This window comes from Pristiophorus japonicus, chromosome 8 (genome assembly GCF_044704955.1).
Source record: "Pristiophorus japonicus isolate sPriJap1 chromosome 8, sPriJap1.hap1, whole genome shotgun sequence".
Taxonomy (NCBI): domain Eukaryota; kingdom Metazoa; phylum Chordata; class Chondrichthyes; family Pristiophoridae; genus Pristiophorus; species Pristiophorus japonicus.
Window position 1 is genome coordinate 4,565,099 of NC_091984.1, and position 17,991 is coordinate 4,583,089.

Sequence of the window (17,991 nt, forward strand, 5' to 3'; positions counted from 1 at the left end):
GAGTGAATGTTGAAGGTGGTGAAGTTTAGATGAAGATCAGAGTGTGGTAAAGGAGCATATATTCAGGCATGGACTTGTTGGGCCAGCGGCCTGTTGCTGTGCTGAAAATACTACGTAATTCTCTGCAAGTGTTGCTGGATAACTTTAATACTTTGACAGGCCCCAGCTGCCACTTTGATCTCATGTTCCAAGCGATGAAGCTTTGTTTTGTCCTGCTATTGTATTCCAACATTCCAGTTTGAGATGAGGTTTATTTTTAGCCGGGTTTATCAGCAGTGTCACAGCGAGGAAAAGACTTTTACTGTCAGGGAGAGAGCGAGTGAGATTCTGCTTTCTAACAACCGACATCAAACAACGTTACCGTGGAGAAGAAACGCAATGGGGAACTACAAATCCAGGCCGAACCAGACCTGCACGGGTAAAGCAACCTTTGTGCGACTCAATTTCATGTGAAAGGGAAGATTAAAGCGGTCATTTTAGGAAGGCGAGTCCTTGAGTTTGCTGGTCCCGTGTGTGAAGCAGATGCCAGGCTTTCTGTCCAGTGTGTTGGACAGTGTGGCGGGCCAAGCCTTTCTGTAATGTCTTATTAATATTTAGTACCCCCTCACTACTCCCTCCCAGACAGCTCGGTGCTTTTTCTCCATTGAATGGCCGAGCTTTCTGGTCCCAGGTTTGATGGCCATTCTGTGCTGACCCGTGACACCCATTTCTCAAGGGTCTAATTATAAATGGGCACCCTACACCCTGCAACACAGGGGGTTGTGCGGAGAGCTCATTTATATATGTTAATGCAGAACAGGGAGAGCTCATTTATACAGGTGCAGCGTCCCGAATCTGGAATCCTCAGGACCGAGGCCGTTCCTGATTTTGCGTTTTGCCAGATTTTGGAACGTCTTTCTGACGGAACGAGTCCGGAAACTCACGAGTCCAGGTTCGGGTATTTCCAGATTTCGGAACGTCAGAAAGGGGTGGGGGTGAGGGGGGGAGAAGGGGAGAAGGGGAGTGCTCGGCGATGAGCTGTTCGGGTCGGCGAGTGGGGCCCCACGCCGAGGAAGTGTTCGGGCGGGCCCCCACCTCCGAGGAAGTGTTCGGGCGGGCCCCCACCTCCGAGGAAGTGTTCGGGCGGGCCCCCACCTCCGAGGAAGTGTTCGGGCGGGCCCCCACCTCCGAGGAAGTGTTCGGGCGGGCCCCCACCTCAGAGGAAGTGTTCGGGCGGGCCCCCACCTCCGAGGAAGTGTTCGGGCGGGCCCCCACCTCCGAGGAAGTGTTTGGGTGGGCCCCCACCTCCGAGGAAGTGTTCTGGTGGCCCCCACCGCCGAGGAAGTGTTCGGGCGGGCCCCCACCTCCGAGGAAGTGTTCGGGCGGACCCCCACCTCCGAGGAAGTGTTCTGGTGGCCCCCACCGCCGAGGAAGTGTTCGGGCGGGCCCCCACCTCCGAGGAAGTGTTCTGGCGGGGCCCCCACCTCCGAGGAAGTGTTCTGGCGGGGCCCCAACCTCCGAGGAAGTGTTCTTGCGGGCCCCACCTCCGAGGAAGTGTTCTGGCGGGGCCCCCACCTCCGAGGAAGTGTTCGGGCGGGCCCCCACCTCCGAGGAAGTGTTCTGGCGGGGCCCCCACCTCCGAGGAAGTGTTCTGGCGGGGCCCCCACCTCCGAGGAAGTGTTCGGGCGGGCCCCCACCTCCGAGGAAGTGTTTGGGTGGGCCCCCCACCGCCGAGGAAGTGTTCTGGTGGCCCCCACCTCCGAGGAAGTGTTCGGGCGGGCCCCACCTCCGAGGAAGTGTTCTGGCGGGGCCCCCACCTCCGAGGAAGTGTTCTGGCGGGGCCCCCACCTCCGAGGAAGTGTTCGGGCGGGCCCCCACCTCCGAGGAAGTGTTTGGGTGGGCCCCCCACCGCCGAGGAAGTGTTCTGGTGGCCCCCACCTCCGAGGAAGTGTTCGGGCGGACCCCCACCTCCGAGGAAGTGTTCTGGTGGCCCCCACCTCCGAGGAAGTGTTCGGGCGGGCCCCACCTCCGAGGAAGTGTTCGGGCGGGCCCCACCTCCGAGGAAGTATTCGGGCGGACCCCCACCTCCGAGGAAGTGTTCTGGTGGCCCCCACCTCCGAGGAAGTGTTCGGGCGGACCCCCACCTCCGAGGAAGTGTTCGGGCGGACCCCCACCTCCGAGGAAGTGCTCGGGCGGGCCCCACCTCCGAGGAAGTGTTCGGGCGGGCCCCACCTCCGAGGAAGTGTTCTGGCGGGCCCCACCTCCGAGGAAGTGTTCGGGCGGACCCCCACCTCCGAGGAAGTGTTCGGGCGGGCCCCCACCTCAGTGTAAGTGTTCTGGCGGGCCCCACCTCCGAGGAAGTGTTCGGGCGGGCCCCACCTCCGAGGAAGTGTTCGGGCGGGCCCCACCTCCGAGGAAGTGTTCGGGCGGGCCCCACCTCCGAGGAAGTGTTCGGGTGGGCCCCCACCTCCGAGGAAGTGTTCGGGCGGACCCCCACCTCCGAGGAAGTGTTCGGGCGGACCCCCACCTCTGAGGAAGTGTTCGGGCGAGGCCCTGCCGTCAAGGAGGAATTCCTTGTCTGGCTCGAGGTAAGTGGGGTCGGGCAGCCCCCACAAAGGGGAGGGAGGGGGGCCGGGGCGAGGTCGGTTCGCCGAGGCGGGGGGGCATCCGGATATCGGAACATTTTCCAGTTTCTGGACAACCCCGCCACGGATTGGCCCGGTGTCCAGATTCTGGACCATTCTGGATTCCGGAACTCTGGATTTTGGAGATCGAACCTGTAAATGTTAATCATACAATGATACAGCACAGAACGAGGCCATTCAGCCCACCGAGTTTGCACCGGCTCTTTTGAAGAGCGATCCAGTCAGTCCCACTCCCCCGCTCTTTCCCCATATCCCTGCAATTTTTTTGCCTTTGAGTATTTACCGAATTCCCTTCTAAAGGCATCTATTGAATCTATCAGACAGTGCATTAATGTAGAACAGAGAGCTAATTTGCATATGTTAATGTGGAACCGGGAGAACATATTTGCATACATTAATCTAGAACAGTGAAAATGAATTTACATATGTTAATAAGATTTTCCGAGGGGTAGGGGGCGTTTCCTGGCTCCTGAAGTTTTAGGTTTCGGAAGTAGTCATGTGACATAGAGTGCATCATGGACCTCGCTCGATTTCTCCAATCAGGTTTCCCTGATTCTCATTGGGTGAAATCATTAAGCCTTGGAGAGGGGGCAGAGGTGATTTACTAAAATGGTATCCGGGATGGGGAACTTCAGTTATGTGGAGAGACTGGAGAAACTGGGATTATTCTCCTTCGAGAGGTTAAGGAGAGACTTAGTAGAAGCGTTCAAAATTTTGATAGAGCAGATTTGGAGAAACTGCTTCCAATATTTTGACGGGATTGGACAGGTTAGATGCAGGAAGAATGTTCCCGATGTTGGGGAAATCCAGAACCAGGGGTCACAGTCTAAGGATAAGGGGTAAGCCATTTAGGACCGAGATGAGGAGAAACTTTTTCACTCAGAGAATTGTGAACCTGTGGAATTCTCTACCACAGAAAGTTGTTGAGGCCAGTTCGTTAGATATATTCAAAAGGGAGTTAGATGTGGCCCTTACAGCTAAAGGGATCAAGGGGTATGGAGAGAAAGCAGGAATGGGGTACTGAGGTTGCATGATCAGCCATGATCATATCGAAGGGCCGAATGGCCTGCTCCTGCACCTATTTTCTATGTTTCTGTGTTAATGGCAGGAGGGTCGGTAACCAGGGGGACACAGATTGAGGGTAATTGGCAAAAGAACCAGAGGGGTAGGTGAGGAGAGTTTATTTACGCAGCGAGTTGTTGTGATCGGGAACGCGCTGCCTGAAAGGGCGGTGGGAGCAGATTCAATAGTAACTTTCAAACGAGAATTGGACAAATAGTTGAAAAGGAAACATTTACAGGGCCGTGGGGGAAAGAGCAGGGGGAGTGGGACTAATTGGATCGCTCTGTCACAGGCACGATGGGCCGAATGGTCTCCTGCGCTGTGTGATTTTATGATTGACGAATCTAGGCTTCAGTGTGCATGCCGATAGGTGAAGACTGCCCTCACGTAGGTGAGGTACATAGGTCACTGGTGCCCAGGATGTTGTACCCCAGCAAGGAGTCGCTGCCTTCGGAAGGAGAAGGAAGGGGTTGTGGGGGGGCGTAAACTGGGGGGGAAGAAAAGAAGTTTAAATAAAAATGTGCCGTTTCCCGACAGATGAATGGAAGAAGAAAGTGAGTGAATCTTACGCTGTGGTGATCGAGAAACTCGAGGACGATCTATGTATTAAAGACAGCGAGCTTCTCGAACTCAAGCACGTTTTCAGGTGAGGAGGAAAAGGCGGACACTGTTTTGAATTTTTTCAGTGTTTTTACGAAGCGGGCGTCATCCCTGGTTACCTTGGAGTTCCATTTGCCCCTGAGCTGAGCTTCCGACCCTATGTCCTCTCCATCATCAAAGACCGTCTACTACCACCGCCGTAACATCGCCCATTTCCACCCCTGCCTCAGCTCATCAGCTGCTGAAATCCTCATCCATGCCTTTGTTACCTCCAGACTCGACTATTCCAACGCATTCCTGGCTGGCCTCCCATCTTCCACCTTCCGTAAACTTCAAAACGTCCAAAGTTCTGCTGCCCGTGTCTTAACTCGCACCCAGTCCCGCTCACCCATCACCCCCTGTGCTCGCTGCCCCGTGTCCTAACTCACACCCAGTCCCGCTCACCCATCACCCCATGTGCTCGCTGCCCCGTGTCCTAACTCACACCGAGTCCCACTCACCCATCACCCGCTGTGCTCACTGCCCCATGTCCTAACTCACGCCCAGTCCCGCTCACCCATCACCCCCTGTGCTCACTGCCCCGTGTCCTAACTCACACCCAGTCCCGCTCACCCATCACCCCCTGTGCTCACTGCCCCATGTCCTAACTCACACCCAGTCCCGCTCACCCATCACCCCCTGTGCTCACTGCCCCGTGTCCTAACTCACACCCAGACCCGCTCACCCATCACCCCCTGTGCTCGCTGCCCCGTGTCCTAACTCACACCCAGTCCCACTCACCCATCACTCCCTGTGCTCGCCGACCTACATTGCCTCCCGGTCCGGCAACACCTCGATTTTAAAATTCTCATCTTTGTGTTCAAATCCTTCCATGGCCTCGCCTCTCGCTGTCTCTGCAACATCCTCTTGCCCCACAGCCCGCCGAGATCTCTGTGCATCTCCATTTCTGGCCTCTTGTCCATTCCCAGTTTTCATCACTCCACCTTTGGTGGCCGTGCCTTCAGCTGCCTGGGCCCCAAGCTCTGGAATTCCCTCCCTAAACCTCTCCACCTCTCTTCCTCTCTCTCCTCCTTTAAGACGCTCCTTAAAACCTACCTCTTTGACCAAGTTTTTGGTGACCTGTCCTGATATCTCCTTAAGTGACACGGTGTCAGTTTTTGTCTGATAATACTCCTGTGAAGCGCCTTGGGACGTTTTACTATGTTACAGGCGCGATATAAGGTTGTTGTGCTCGGCTGCTTCATGACATCACTGGGTTCCACGTAATCCCAGATCCATTGACTGCGAGTGGCCTGGGAGCTGACCCTGGTAACTCAATCCGTGGGGAATCATGGCCAATGGTTGGGAACGGTATATGCTGTCAATGAAGCTGTTCCTAAGACCATGAGTGGGTTCTGGTCAGAAGCATTGCCAAGGGGCCTAGGAGGGGAGATTTTGAAGTGTTCAAAATTACAAGGGGTTTTGATCGAGCAAATAATGAAAAACTGTTTCCAGTGGCAGGAGGGTCAGGAACCAGAGGGACAAAGACTGAAGGTAATTGGTAAAAGGACCAGAGCGGGAGAGGAGAGTTTATTTACACAGCGAGTTGTTGTGATCGGGAACGCGCTGCCTGAAAGGGCAGTGGGAGCAGATTCAATAGTAACTTTCAAACGGGAATTGGATAAATACTTGGAAAGGAAATATTTGTCGGGCTGTGGGGAAAGAGCGGGGGGAGTGGGACGAACTGGATAGCTCTTTCACAGAGCAGGCACGATGGGCTGAATGGCCTCCTTCTGTGCTGTCTCATTCTACGATAAGGTGACAAGGATGATGGGTGAATGGGACATGGTGCGAGTTAGGATATGGACAGCAGAGTTTTGGTTGAGCTGATGGTGTAAAGTGGGAGGCTGGTCAAGAGAGCATTGGAATAGTTGAGTCTGGAGGGGACAGAGGCATGGATGAGGGTTTCAGCAGCAGATGGGCTGAGGCAGGGGCGGAGACAGGCGATGTTACAGAGGTGTAACATCAGCAGGCCGGGGCCATTGGAGGGAGCAGCGTGCAGCGGCCCGGCCTGGAAATCGGCGCGGTCCCAGCCTGCAAGACCATCAGTAGGCCGGGACCACTGCAGGGAGCAGCACGTGTTGCTGCAGGAGGGCGACGGCTGGGATGCCAGGTCGCTGACTGCAGCGCGGGCAGGCACAGCAGGAGGGACGAAGGAGCGGCAAGAGACTGTAGAGGGAAGTGACCGGGGCCCAGGAGAGGCGTGAGTCCGGGGCCCAGGAAAGGCGAGGGCCCTGGGGCAGCATGGGCCCAGCCCACACTGCGATATGTGTGCGCACTAGGTCTGTGCAGCAGAGCAGGTCTCCAGTCATCCTGGGTAATCCTTGCCACTGGACCAAGACCTAGCTCTGTCAAGCCCGTGTGGTGGCTGGTGTGCAACGGTCACCCCACGTTAAAAAAATCCACGCACAGGCATCTTCCACCCTTCAGGGTGTAGTTTGGGACCTGGAATATTAGGTACTTCATTGAAACACCCGTGAACTCATCCCTTTTTGACGTGGAAGCAAGTCATCCTCGCTTTGAGGGACTGCCTATGATGATGATACAGAGGTGGAAGTGGTCGGTCTTTGTGGCAGAGAGGATTATGGGGTCAGATGCTCAGCTCAGGGTTGAATAGAGCGGCAATGTTGCGAACAGTCTGGTTCAGCCGGGGACAGTGGCCAGGGTACCGGGGGGTTTAGGCGAGGGCACCATCGCCTTGCACGGGATGTTGAAATAGTCAGTGTCGCGTGAGTAATGGGCACTTGTGCAGGGTACAGTAAAATTACCATCTTCCATTTAAGAGAATCAGCTCCTTCAGGAGGGGAATGGGAGAAAGTATTACAAAGAATGATATCATATTTACAGCACAATAACAGGCCCCACCGCTCCGTGCCGGGGTTTATGCTCCACCGCTCCGTGCCGGGGTTTATGTCCCACCGCTCCGTGCCGGGGTTTATGCCCCACCGCTCCGTGCCGGGGTTTATGCTCCACACCAGCCCCCTCCCACCCCTCTCCATCTCACCCTATCACCATATCCTTCTATTCCTTTCTCCCTCATGTGTTTATCCAGCATCCACTTAAAGCATCGATACTATTCACCTCAACCCTTCCCTGTGGCAGCGAGTTCCACATTCTCACCGCTCTCTGGGTAAAGAAGTTTCTCCTGAGTTCCCCGTTGGATTTATTAGTGACTATCTTATATTGATGGCCTCTCGTTCTGGTCTCCCCCCATAAGTGGAAACATCTCCTCCACATCTAACCCTATCGAACTCTTTCATAATTTTAAAGACCTCTATCGGGTCACCCCTCAACTGTCTCTTTTCTAGAGAATAGCGCCCCAGATTGTCCAATCTTTCCTGATCTGTATTTACATTCTCCAGTGCCTCTATATCCATTTTATAATATGGAGACTAGAAAGTTGCACAGCACTCCAAGTGTGGTGAAACAATCTAACCTCTCTGCTTTTCAATTCTATCCCTCAAGAAATCAACCACAGTGCTTTGTTTAATTTGTATGGCCTTATTAAACAGTGGTGCTAATTGCAGTGATCTGTGTCCCTATAACCCCAAACCCCTCTGCTCCTTTACTCCATTTAGACTTCGATGGTATGAGACGTAAATTGGCTAGGATAGACTGGCGAATTATACTTAAAGGGTTGACGGTGGATAGGCAATGGCAGACATTTAAAGATCACATGGATGAATTACAACTATTGTTCATCCCTGTCTGGCATAAAAATAAAACAGGGAAGGTGGCTCAACCGTGGCTAACAAGGGAAATGAGGGATAGTGTTAAATCCAAGAAAGAGGCATATAAATTGGCCAGAAAAAGCAGCAAACCTGAGGACTGGGAGACATTTAGAATTCAGCAGAGGAAGACTAAGTGTTTAATTAAGAGGGGGAAAATAGAGTATGAGGGGAATCTTGCCGGGAACATAAAAACTGACTGCAAAAGCTTCTATAGATATGTGAAGACAAAAAGATTAGTGAAAACTAATGTAGGCCCCTTGCAGTCAGAATCAGGTGAATTCATAATGGGGAACAAGGAAATGGCAGACTAATTGAACAAATACTTTGGTTCTGTCTTCACCAAGGAAGACACAGTCTAGCGGGAAGGAGGAACTGAGGGAAATCCTTATTAGTCAGGAAATGGTGTTAGGGAAACTGGTGGGACTGAAAGCCGATAAATCCCCAGGGCCTGATAGTCTGCATCCCAGAATACTTAAGGAACTGGCCCTAGAAATAGTGGATGCATTGGTGATCATTTTCCAACAGTCTATCGATTCTGGATCAGTTCCTATGGATTGGAGGGTAGCTAAAGTAACCCCACTTTTTAAAAAAGGAGGGAGAGAGAAAACAGTGAATTATAGACTGGTTAGCCTGACATCGGTGGTGGGGAAAATGCTGGAATCAATTGTTAAAGATGTAATAGCAGCGCATTTGGAAAGCAGTGACAGGATCGGTCCAAGTCAGCATGGATTTATGAAAGGGAAATCATGCTTGACAAATCTTCTAGATTTTTCTGAGGATGTAACGAGTAGAGTGGATAAGGGAAACCAGTGGATGTGGTGCATTTGGACTTTCAAAAGCTTTTGACAAGGTCCCACACAAGAGATTAAGGTGCAAAATTAAGGCACATGTCATTGGGGGTAATGTATTGACGTGGATAGAGAACTAGTGGGGTGCCGCAGGATTCAGTGCTGGGATCCCAGCTATTTATAATATACATTCATGATTTAGACGAAGGAATTGAATGTAATATCTCCAAGTTTGCAGATAACACTAAGCTGGGTGGCAGTGTGAGCTGTGAGGAGGATGCAAAGAGGCTGCAGGGTGACTTGAACAGGTTAGATGAATGGGCAAATGCATGACAGATGCAGTATAATATAGATAAATGTGAGGTTATCCACTTTGGTGGCAAAAACAGGAAGGCAGATTATTATCTGAATGGTGACAGATTAGTAAAAGGGGAGGTGCAAAGAGACCTGGGTGTCATGGTACATCAGTCACTGAAGGTAGGCATGCAGGTACAGCAGGCGGTGAAGAAAGCAAATGGCATGCTGGCCTTCATAGCGAGAGGATTTGAGTACAGGGTCAGGGAGGTCTTACTGCAATTGTACAGGGCCTTGATGAGACCACACCTTGAGCATTGTGTGCAGTTTTGGTCTCCTAATCTGAAGAAGGACGTGCTTACTATTGCTCTTTGAGGATATAACGAGAATGGTGGATAAAGGTGTACCGATGGATGTGGTGTATTTAGATTTCCAAAAGGCATTCGATAAGGTCCCACACAAAAGGTTACTGCAGAAGATAAAGGTACCCGGAGTCAGAGGAAATGTATTAGCATGGATAGAGAATTGGCTGGCTAACAGAAAGCAGAGAGTCGGGATAAATGGGTCCTTTTCGGGTTGGAAATCGGTGGTTAGTGGTGTGCCACAGGGATCGGTGCTGGGACCACAACTGTTTACAATATACATCGATGACCTGGTAGAGGGGACAGAGTGTAGTGTAACAAAATTTGCAGATGACACAAAGATTAGTGGGAAAGCGGGTTGTGTAGAGGACACAGAGAGGCTGCAAAGAGATTTAGATAGGTTAAGCGAATGGGCTAAGGTTTGGCAGATGGAATACAATGTCGGAAAATGTGAGGTCATCCACCTTGGGAAAAAAAACAGGAAAGGGGAATATTATTTGAATGGGGAGAAATTACAACATGCTGCGGTGCAGAGGGACCTGGGGGTCCTTGTGCATGAATCCCAAAAAGTTAGTTTGCAGGTGCAGCAGGTAATCAGGAAGGCGAATGGAATGTTGGCCTTCATTGCGAGAGGGATGGAGTACAAAAGCAGGGAGGTCCTTCTGCAACTGTATAGGGTATTGGTGAGGCCGCACCTGGAGTACTGCATGCAGTTTTGGTCACCTTACTTAAGGAAGGATATACTAGCTTTGGAGGGGGTACAGAGACGATTCACTAGGCTGATTCCGGAGATGAGGGGGTTACCTTATGATGATAGATTGAGTAGACTGGGTCTTTACTCGGTGGAGTTCAGAAGGATGAGGGGTGATCTTATAGAAACATTTAAAATAATGAAAGGGATAGACAAGATAGAGGCAGAGAGGTTGTTTCCACTGGTCAGGGAGACAAGAACTAGGGGGCACAGCCTCAAAATACGGGGGCGCCAATTTAAAACCGAGTTGAGAAGGAATGTCTTCTCCCAGAGGGTTGTGAATCTGTGGAATTCTCTGCCCAAGGAAGCAGTTGAGGCCAGCTCATTGAATGTATTCAAGTCACAGATAGATAAATTTTTAACCAATAAGGGAATTAAAGGTTATGGGGAGCGGGCGGGTAAGTGGAGCTGAGTCCACGGCCAGATCAGCCATGATCTTGTTGAATGGCAGAGCAGGCTCGAGGGGCTAGATAGCCTACTCCTGTTCCTAATTCTTATGTTCTTATGTTCTTATGAGTGCAGCGAAGGTTCACCAGACTAATTCCCGGGATGGCAGGACTGACATATGAAGAAAGACTGGCTTATACTCACTCGAATTTAGAAGAATGAGAGGGGATCTCATAAAAACATATAAAATTCTGACGGGATTGGACAGGTTAGATACAGGAAGAATATTCCCGATGTTGGGGAAGTCCAGAACCAGGGGTCACAGTCTAAGGATAAGGGGGAAGTCATAAAGGACCGAGATGAGGAGAAACCTTTTCACCGAGAGAGTGGTGAACCTGTGGAATTCTCTACCACAGAAAGTTGTGGAGTCCAGTTCCTTGGATATATTCAAGAGGGAGTTAGATGAGGCCCCTCAAAGGGATCAAGGGGTATGGAGAGAAAGCAGGAATAGGGTACTGAGGTTGCATGATCAGCCATGATCATATTGAATGGCGGTGCAGGCTCGAAGGGCTGAATGGCCTACTCCTGCACCTATTTTCTATGTTTCTATGTTTATTTTCCAAGCAGTATGTGGCCTCCTTATTCATCCTACCAAAATATACCACCTCACACTATGGAAGCAAAGATAAGGACACATGTTTCATTCGTAAATAAAACAAATTACATTTTTTGCGCTGTGATTTCATTTGATGCTGTGTTGAATCCTGGCAAATATTTTTCTTTCCAGTTCAGACGAAGCTTTCAGTAAAGTAAATATGAACTACCGGACAAAGAATGGGTTATCTCTCCTTCATCTCTGCTGCATTTGTGATGGTGAGTTACCTCCAGACTCAACTATTCCAATGCTCTCCTGGTGGGCGTCCTGCCTACCACCCTATGTAAACTTAGCTCATCCAAAACTCTGCTGCCCATGTCCTAACTCACACCAAGTCCCGCTCATCTATCACCCCTGTGCTCGCTGACCTACATGGTGTCAGGGTCCGGCAACACCTCGATTTTAAAATTCTCATCCACGTATTCAAATCCCTCCGTGGCCTCGCCCCTCCCTATCTCTGTAACCTCCTCCAGCCCTACAACCCTCCGAGATCTCTGCGCTCCTCCAATTCTGGCCTCTTGCGCATCCCCCGATTTCCTTCACTCCATCATTGGCGGCCGTGCCTTTAGCTGCCTGGGCCCCAAGCTCTGGAACTCCCTCCCTAAACCTCTCGCCGTCTCTCTCCTCCTCTAAGATGCTCCTTAAAACCTACCTCGCCTATCCTAATATCTCCTTATGTGGATCAGTTTCAAAACATATCTAATGATGCTCCTTTGAAGTATTTTCCTAGATTGATCGAATCATATAGCACAGAAAGAGGCCATTTGGCCCATCGTGCCTGTGCTGGCTCTGTGACAGAGAGATCCAATCAGTCCCACTCCCCGCTCTTTCCGCACAGCCTGGCAAATATGTCCCCTTCCAGTATTTATCCAATTCCCTCTTGAAAGTTACTATTGAATCTGCTCCCACCGCCCTTTCAGGCAGCGCGTTCCCGATCACAATAACTCACTGCGTAAATAAACTCTCCCCATCTCCCCTCTGGGTCTTTTGCCGATCACCTTCAATCTGTGTCCTCTGGTTACCGACCCTCCTGCCACAGGAAACAGTGTCTCCTTATTTACTCGATCAAAAGCCTTCATGGTTTTGAACACCTCCATTAAATCTTAACCTTCTCTGCTCTAAGGAGAACAACCCCAGCTTCTCCAGTCTCCCCACATAACTGAAGTCCCTCATCCCTGGAACCATTCCAGTAAATCTCCTCTGCACCCTCTCCAAGGCCTTGACATCCTTCCTAAAGTGCGGAGCGCAGAATTGGACACAGCTTTTGTAAAGGCTTTATAACAGGGCACTATATAAATGCCAGTTATTGTTGAGAGTTGAACATTCCCAATGAAGGGTACTCCCAATCTCAAATCCTAGATCTGATTGGTAGACAGTAATGTGCCGAGTTGACGTCAGGCTGTCTGTTTGACTCTGTAACCCCCCCCAGGATGGTCTGTTCATGATGTTTATTTTTTCAATTTATTCATTCATGGGATCTGGGCAGCGCTGGCAAGGCCGGCATTTATTGCCCATCCCTAATTGCCCCTTGAGAAGGTGATGGTGAGCCGCCTCCTTGAACCACTGCAGTCCATGTGGTGACTTTTTTGTGTGGCAACAGAGCATCTTGCTAGACAACTTCAGAGGGTCTGGAGTCATATATCGGCCCAGACAGGGTAAGGGCAGCAAGTTTCCTTCCCTGAGAAAGCAGGAATGGGGTACTGAAGTTGCATGTTCAGCCATGAACTCATTGAATGGCGGTGCAGGCTCGAAGGACCGAATGGCCTACTCCTGCACCTATTTTCTATGTTTCTATGTTTCTAAAGGGAGCATATTGGTGAATCGGTTGGGTTTTGATGACAACCCGATAGCGTCAGGCTCCCTTTTATCGAGACCAGCTTTGAATTCCAGATTTATTTAATGAACTGAATTTAAATTCACAAACTGCCATGGTTGGGATTTGAACTCACGTCCCTGGATTATCAGTTCAGGCCTCTGGATTACTAGTCCAGTAACATAACCGCTATGCTGCTGTACCCGATATCTCAATACAAGCTGTTGTTCATTAAAGGTAATAAGGCCCATATCAGGACCTTGATGCTGAAAGGCCTTCGGCCATCGAGGCTCACCAGGAATGGATTCACGGCACTGCATCTGGCTGCGTTCAAGGTGAGTGTGAGTTGACAATGAATGGAGCAATATCCCGGAGCCTCATCCGCTCCAGAGGGATTTAAATTGCTTTCTTTATGCTTAACATTGTGACGTGAAAATCATACGCAGTCCCTCGAAATGAGGATGACTTGCTTCTACGCCAAAAAGGAATGAGTTCACAGGTGTTTCAATGAAGGACCTAATATTCCAGATACTGAACTACATCCCGAAGAGTGGAAGATGCCTGTGCGTGGATTTTTTTAACATAGAAACATAGAAACATAGAAAATAGGTGCAGGAGTAGGCCATTCGGCCCTTCGAGCCTGCACCGCCATTCAATGAGTTCATGGCTGAACATTCAACTTCAGTACCCCATTCCTGCTTTCTCGCCATACCCCTTGATCCCCCTAGTAGTAAGGACCTCATCTAACTCCTTTTTGAATATATTTAGTGAATTGGCCTCAACAACTTTCTGTGGTAGAGAATTCCACAGGTTCACCACTCTCTGGGTGAAGAAGTTCCTCCGCATCTCGGTCCTAAATGGCTTACCCCTTATCCTTAGACTGTGACCTCTGGTTCTGGACTTCCCCAACATTGGGAACATTCTTCCTGCATCTAACCTGTCTAACCCCGTCAGAATTTTAAATGTTTCTATGAGGTCCCCTCTCATTCTTCTGAACTCCAGTGAATACAAGCCCAGTTGATCCAGTCTTTCTTGATAGGTCAGTCCCGCCATCCCGGGAATCAGTCTGGTGAACCTTCGCTGCACTCCCTCAATAGCAAGAATGTCCTTCCTCAGGTTAGGAGACCAAAACTGTACACAATACTCCAGGTGTGGCCTCACCAATGCCCTGTACAACTGTAGCAACACCTCCCTGCCCCTGTACTCAAATCCCCTTGCTATGAAGGCCAACATGCCATTTGCTTTCTTAACCGCCTGCTGTACCTGCATGCCAACCTTCAATGACTGATGTACCATGACACCCAGGTCTCGTTGCACCTCCCCTTTTCCTAATCTGTCACCATTCAGATAATTGTCTGTCTCTCTGTTTTTACCACCAAAGTGGATAACCTCACATTTATCAACATTATACTTCATCTGCCATGCATTTGCCCACTCACCTAACCTATCCAAGTCGCTCTGCAGCCTCACAGCATCCTCCTCGCAGCTCACACTGCCACCCAACTTAGTGTCACCCGCAAATTTGGAGTGACCGTTGCACACCAGCCACCACACGCGCTTGACAGAGCGAGGTCTTGGTCCAGTGGCAAGGGTTACCCAAAATGACTGGAGACCAGCTCTGCTGCACGTACCTAGTGCGCACACATATCGCAGTGTGGGCTGGCCTGTGCTGCCCCTGGGCACCTCGCCTCTTCTGGGCCCCAGATTCACGCCACTCCTGGGCCCCAATCACTCCCATCTACGGGCTATTGCTGTTCCGTCGCCCCTCCTGCTGTGCCTGTCCGCACTGCAATCAGCGACCTAGCTCCCTGCAGTGGTATGCCACCACACGCTGCTCCCTCCAGTGGCCCCGGCCTGCTGATGGTGTTGCAGGCTGGGACTACACCGATTTCCGGGCCAGGCTGGGCCGCCACACACTGCTCCCTCATTTGTGAAAAATGTGTAACATAGCAACAGAGGGAAGCTATTCAGACTCTCAAGCCTGTTCCCCCATCCAATTAGATCATGGCTGATCTGTATCTTAAACCTAGCTACTCACCTTGGTTTCACAACCCTCAATACCCTTACCGAACAAAAATCTCAATCTCAGTTTTGAAATTTTCAGTTGATCCCCAGCTATTTGGGGGAGAGAGTTCCAGATTCCCACTGCCCTTTGTGTGAAGAAGTGCTTCCTAACATCACCCCTGAACGGCCTGGCTCTGATTTTAGGGTTATTGCCCCCTTGTTCTGGACTCCCCCACCAGAGAAAATAGTTTCTCTTTGACTACCCTGTCAAAACCCTTTTACCGTCTTAATCACCTCAATTAGATCACCCCTTAATTTTCTAAACTCAAGGGAATACAAGCCCAGTCTATGCCACCTGTACTCATAATTTAACCCTTTTAGCCCCGGTATCATTCTGATGAATCTGCGCCGTAAAGTGCCTAATCGAAAGATGAGGTGCTGTTCCTCGAGCTTGCGTTGAGCTTCATTGGAACAGTGCAGGAGGCCGAGGACGGAGAGGTCAGAGTGGAAGTGGAACGGAGAATTAAAGTGACAGGCGACCGGAAGCTCAGGGTCACGGTTACGGACTGAACGGAGGTGTTCCACAAAGCAGTCATCCAATCTGCGCTTGGTCTCCCCAATGTAGAGGAGACCACATCGCGAGCAGCGAATACCGTATACTAAATTGAAAGAAGTACAAGTAAATCGCTGTTTCACCTGGACGGAGTTAAGGGAAGATTGTGTCTGACTAATTTGATTGAATTTTCTGAGGAATTAACAAAGAGGGTCGATGAGGGTAGTGCGCTTGATGTAATGTATATGGATTTTAGCAAGGCTCATGATGTTAGCCTGGCAGACTGGTTATGAAAGTAGAAACCCACGGGATCCAGGGTAAAGTGGCAAGTTGGATCCAAAATTAGCTCAGAGGCAGGAAGCACAGGGTAATGGTTGGTGGGTATTTTTGTGACTGGAAGGATGTTTCGAGTGAGTGGGGACCCGCAGGGCTCAGTACTCGGTACCTTGCTTTTTGTTGTATATATCAGTTATTTAGACTTGAATGTAAGGGGTATGATTAAGAAGTTTGCAGAGATACAAAAATCGGCTGTGTGGTTGATAATGAAGAAGAAAGCTGTGGACTGCAGGAAGATATCAATGTACTGGTCAGGTGGGCAGAACAGTGGCAAATGGAATTCAATCTGGAGAAGTGTGAGGTAATGCATTTGGGGAGGGCTAACAAGGCAAGGGATTACACATTAAATGGTACCACACTGAAAAGTGTAGAGGAACAAAGGGGCCTTGGAGTGCAGGTCCACAGATCCCTGAAGGTAGCAGGCCAGGTAGATAAGGTGGTTAAGAAAGCATATAGAATGCTTGCCTTTATAAGCCAAGGCATAGAATACAAGAGCAGGGATGTAATGCTTGAAATGTATGAAACTTTGGTTAGGTCACAGCTAGAGTACTGCGTGCAGTTCTAGTCACCGCATTACAGGAAATATGTGATTCCACTGGAGAGGGTGCAAAGGAGATTTACTAGGAAGTTGCCTGGACTGGAGAATTTGAGCTGTGAGGCTTAACTCCAACTGTCCCATCCTACTCTCTCGCCCAGCACGGCCACTGGGGGCTAACCTTGCCCATCTTCTCCCCATCCCACTCACCCCCGCTTCCCCCCCCCCCCCCCCCCCCAGCGCTGACTCTGTGGACGCTGGCAGTGGGGCAACTGTTACATCTTGAATAAAGAGTCAGACGAGATACTGTAAGCTCAAAGTAAGGTGTGACCGTAGTCCTTCATTACAGATCTCAGAGTGCCTCTCCTGCCTGTGAGGCCTCCTTATATATAGGTGCTCCCAAGGGATTGTGGGATCCCTTGGGACTCCAGGGGATAAGCCCTCTGGTGGTTAGACATGGTATTTACAGGTTTACATACATAACAGCAACCTCCACTGACCCTCTCCGCATCGCCCTCCAGAACATCCATTCACTTGCGAACAACGCCCTTCCCATCCACGAGCCTATCGTGGACGATGGCATCGACATCATGGTGCTGACGGAAGGCCTCCCCGCCTGGCTATACCTTCCACCACTTGCCCCGTGATGGCAGTATAGCTCTCATCAGCAAATCCCACCTTGGTCTGTCCCGCTGCTCACAAGATCATAAGGAATAGGAGCAGGAGTAGGCCATACGGCCCCTCGAGTCTGCTCCACCATTCAATAAGATCCTGGCTGATCTGATCATGGACTCAGGTCCACTTCCCTGCCCGCTCCCCATAACCCCCTTATCCCCTTATCATTTAAGAACATGTCTATTTCTGTCATAAATTTATTCAATGTCCCAGCTTCCACAGCTCTCTGAGGCAGTGAATTCCACAGATTTACAACTCTCTGAGAGAAGAAATTTCTCCTCATCTCAGTTTTAAATGGCCGGCCCCTTATTCTAAGATTATGCCCTCTAGTTCTAGTCTCCCCCATCAGTGGAAACATCCTCTGCATCCACCTTGTCAAGCCCCCTCATAATCTTACACGTTTCGATAAGTTCACCTCTCATTCTTCTGAATTCCAATGAGTAGAGGCCCAACCTACTCAACCTTTCCTCATAAGTCAACCCCCTCATCCCCGGAATCAACTGAGTGAACCTTCTCTGAACTGCCTCCAAAGCAAGTATATACTTTCGTAAATATGGAAACCAAAATTGCACGCAGTATTCCAGGTTTGGTCGCACCAATACCCTGTATAACTGTAGCAAAACTTCCCTGCTTTTATACTCCATCCCCTTTGCAATAAAGACCAAGATACCTCCGGCACCTTTTCCTCCTTTGAACATCTCACCTTATTCCACCCCTCTCATCTCTCATTTAAAATTCTGCTTCTCTACCGCCCACCCAAGCACAATAAAAAGTTTATTACT

The 17,991-nt window shown here is 50.4% G+C and overlaps 1 protein-coding gene across 4 annotated transcripts in view; it reads left to right on the forward strand.

Moving 5' to 3' along the window:
- Window positions 1–279: 279 nt before the first annotated feature.
- Window positions 280–17,991, forward strand: part of tnni3k (TNNI3 interacting kinase) — a 101,454-nt gene continuing 83,742 nt past the window's right edge. For 3 of the 4 annotated variants that reach the window (XM_070886473.1, XM_070886474.1, XM_070886476.1), the window contains exons 1-4: window positions 280–418; window positions 4,224–4,332; window positions 11,426–11,511; window positions 13,344–13,441. In XM_070886473.1, coding sequence (XP_070742574.1) covers window positions 379–418; window positions 4,224–4,332; window positions 11,426–11,511; window positions 13,344–13,441 — 333 coding nt within the window. In that variant the 5' untranslated portion in view covers window positions 280–378. Of the gene's footprint in view, window positions 419–4,223; window positions 4,333–11,425; window positions 11,512–13,343; window positions 13,442–17,991 lie in introns of those variants that run through there. The other variant, XM_070886475.1, reaches the window with a different exon arrangement.